This window comes from Equus caballus, unplaced genomic scaffold, assembly GCF_041296265.1.
Source record: "Equus caballus isolate H_3958 breed thoroughbred unplaced genomic scaffold, TB-T2T haplotype1-0000016, whole genome shotgun sequence".
Lineage (NCBI taxonomy): Eukaryota > Metazoa > Chordata > Mammalia > Perissodactyla > Equidae > Equus > Equus caballus.
In genome coordinates this window covers 9,347,759-9,350,915 of record NW_027222391.1, presented here as the reverse complement: position 1 = coordinate 9,350,915, position 3,157 = coordinate 9,347,759, and the positions used below count along the sequence as shown (strand labels likewise).

The 3,157-nt window shown below is 36.4% G+C and overlaps 1 protein-coding gene across 1 annotated transcript; it reads right to left on the bottom strand.

Moving 5' to 3' along the window:
• Positions 1 to 231: 231 nt before the first annotated feature.
• LOC138922892 (olfactory receptor 5D18-like) lies at positions 232 to 1,173 on the bottom strand. Its single transcript, XM_070259331.1, has one exon. It carries the CDS (start codon positions 1,171 to 1,173, stop codon positions 232 to 234), a length of 942 nt encoding a protein of 313 aa, XP_070115432.1.
• Between the last annotated feature and the right edge of the window lie 1,984 nt (positions 1,174 to 3,157).

Here is a 3,157-nt window from a genome sequence, read left to right as displayed (position 1 = left end):
AATGTGATTAGAAGCTAGTTTATGTTATCTCAATTTTTCAGATGAAAAATTAGAGAGTTGACTTTTTTCCAGTGAGAGAAATAGTGAAGTTTAGTCTCTTTGAACCAAAATCCATGTCTTTTCCATTGCACAGCATTGACTCTTCATTAATTTTAATTGCATCTTTAAAATCAACCTTTATGGACAGAGTTCATTTATGTGCCAGGGACAAACTCCACTAAAATAATATGGTCAATAAGAAAAGATTTTAGTGTCCATTATTTTGCTGACTGTATCCTTGACATCCTTATTTCTCAGACTGTAGATCAGAGGCATCAACATGGGGATCACCACTGTGTAAAACACGGAGGCCATTTTGACTGTGTGCCTGGAATTTTGGGAATTGGGCACACAATAGAGGAAGAGGATGGTGCTGTGGAAGATGGTGATGGTGGTCAGGTGGGAGGCACAGTTGGAAAACGCTTTGCAGCTCCCACTGGCTGAGTGCATCTTGAGGATGATGACAATGATAAATAGGTAAGACATGAAAATGATGAGTAATGTGCTGACATCATTAAAGGTGGCAAAAACGAAAAGCAGCAACTGGTTGAGATAAGTGTCAGAGCAAGAGATGGACAGCAATGAGGAGAACTCACAGAAGAAGTGATTGATTGTGTTGAAACCCTGAAATGATAATTTTATAGCAGAACACGTGAGTATCAGGCAACGTGTTACTCCCCATGCATACGATCCAACAACTGGCATGACACAGAGTTTCTGGGAGATGGCAACTGTGTAGAGCAGAGGGTTGCAAATGGCCACAAAGTGATGATAGGCCATCACAGCTAATAAAAAGGATTCAGTTATGACAAAGATACAAAAGAAAAATAATTGTGCTAAACATCCTATGAATGAAATGGTTCTGTCTTCTACAACTAGGTTCACCAGGGTCTTGGGAGCAATGATGGAAGAATAGCAAAAATCCACAAATGAGAGGTGGCTGAGGAAAAAGTACATGGGGGTGTGCAGTTTGGGGTTAATTTTGATTATTACAATCATCCCAATATTTCCTACAACAGTGACCCTGTAGATGGCCAGAAAAATCAAGTAGAGGGGGATTTGCAGATCTGGGTAATCTGAGAAGCCCAAGAGAGTGAATGTGGCCCCACTTTTGTTTCTCTCCAATAGTAACATGGTTTCTGTTTGTCAAAATCTGAATCAGCCCTGAAAACAAAATATAAAGACAGTGAGGATATAAGAAGCTTGGTTCACTATCCATCACCAAAACTGGAAGATGAAGCAAAGTATCTCTTTCAGAATTTCTCTATGTATTTTTTATGCAAGATATGCTAAATGTATAAACTTCTAAAATGTGATAACCATTTTTAAATTTTAAGTAAATATAATATGACTATTGAATTCATTTTTAAGTTCTCAATTGTAATTTTAATTTTTACAAATCAACATGAAATCAAGAGATTCATGGTTATTTTAAATAAAATCCTCCCCTTAACACTTTCAGTTCTCCTTGAACATAATAAGTTCATAAAAAATAAGCCTAACATAATATGATAACTGATTATGACAGCCCTGCAAACATTAAAAAAATGAGAAATTTCTAAATAGATTAATTTTTGCATCGTATGTTCACATTGTGACATTAAGAATGAACAGTCCTAACACTTTGCATTTGTGCCGTTATTGTTAATTCCATATAGCACTTTAATCTTTGCTTCTGTCTCTGACCCAATAAATCTGTTATCAAAATTAATCTTATTTCTTTTAGAAAGTACACTCCTCAGCTCATGGACTTCTAGTTGTCAATCTTTCTTCACTTCTTGAGGAGTAATAAAATTGGAACAGATGCCAAAGGTAATCTAGTCTACTTCTTTATTCTAGAGGTGACAAAGCAGAAGCTGGAGAACCTTGGCTTTCTCAGTGACATGCAAATAAGGACCAATCTACACATCTATGACTAGAGCTTAGATCCCCAGACTCCAAGTCCTGGATCCATTTTTCTACACTATATCTGTAGTACAGATACTAACTTATTCACTTTATTAATCATCATGCTTTTAGCTGACAAACTAGAGACTCTAAATCTATGAGAAATAGCCCAATGACAGCACACATGCCACATAGTTATACCAGAAAGCAGCATCAAGATGAAACAAGAATGAGATTTAGGGAAATTATCTCTCCCAGGAATAAGTAATTATAGTGAAGACTCTGACCTAGAAACTTGCCTTTCCTAGGTCTCTGTCTCTGTTTTTTCTCTCCTCTCTCCCGTGAAGATACATAGGATATTCATTCTTTCCTACATTACCTGTGAGGGAGCAGGACTGTAATTTGGAGGTAGTACCACACTCTGAAGACATTTTGCAAGAAAATAGTAATACAAAAAATTATATTTTTCTAATTATTTGTCCACACTTCTAAGATCCTACCATACTGGAAAACTCTTTCTCTGTGATTTCTGATGAGGCCATCTCTGGTCCTACAGCCCAAGAAAAGTATTTCAGATGGTTCATCAATAAGAGTGTCAGATCATACACAAAAGTGAGACACATGAGGAACTTATCTGTTCCTATACTCCTAAATTTGAGTGTTAAAGGCAACCTCAAAAGATAATCCAGTGCAAAGCCAGACATTCTAATTATCACAGTTTTTTCAATACAATTTCTAATTTGTCTAAGGCATTTAAGAATTCATTTTAAATTAATATCATATTTAATGTCAAGGCCCGTATGTACCAAATGCTATTATTCAATTGCTGGTAAAAATTTCTGTATCTTTGAGCCATGGAAAGACAGCAGCTGAAATCTTCTTCCCTATAAGTTTTCCCTCATTTTGTTGTAATTTTTGCTCTCAGAGAACATACGTTTCCTGTTTTACAGTCTTAATTAAAGCTGGTCCTGTTTAATTATTTTCACTAGAGAGTCTATTCAATCTCTGCTTTTTTTTTATTTGTATATTTGTCCATTGTACCTTGACTCCTCCTCCAAAAATTTTAGAAGTAGAACAACACACATTCCTCCAAATTCTTAGAGCTCTTCTCTTCCTCTTCCCCAGCACCTGTTGTTCACAGGGCTACTGAGGAGCTCGGCTGATCCAGGTCCTCAAACACAGAGCCTTGTAGAATAAGTGCCTGTCTTCTTCCTTGCGTGTTCAGATATGT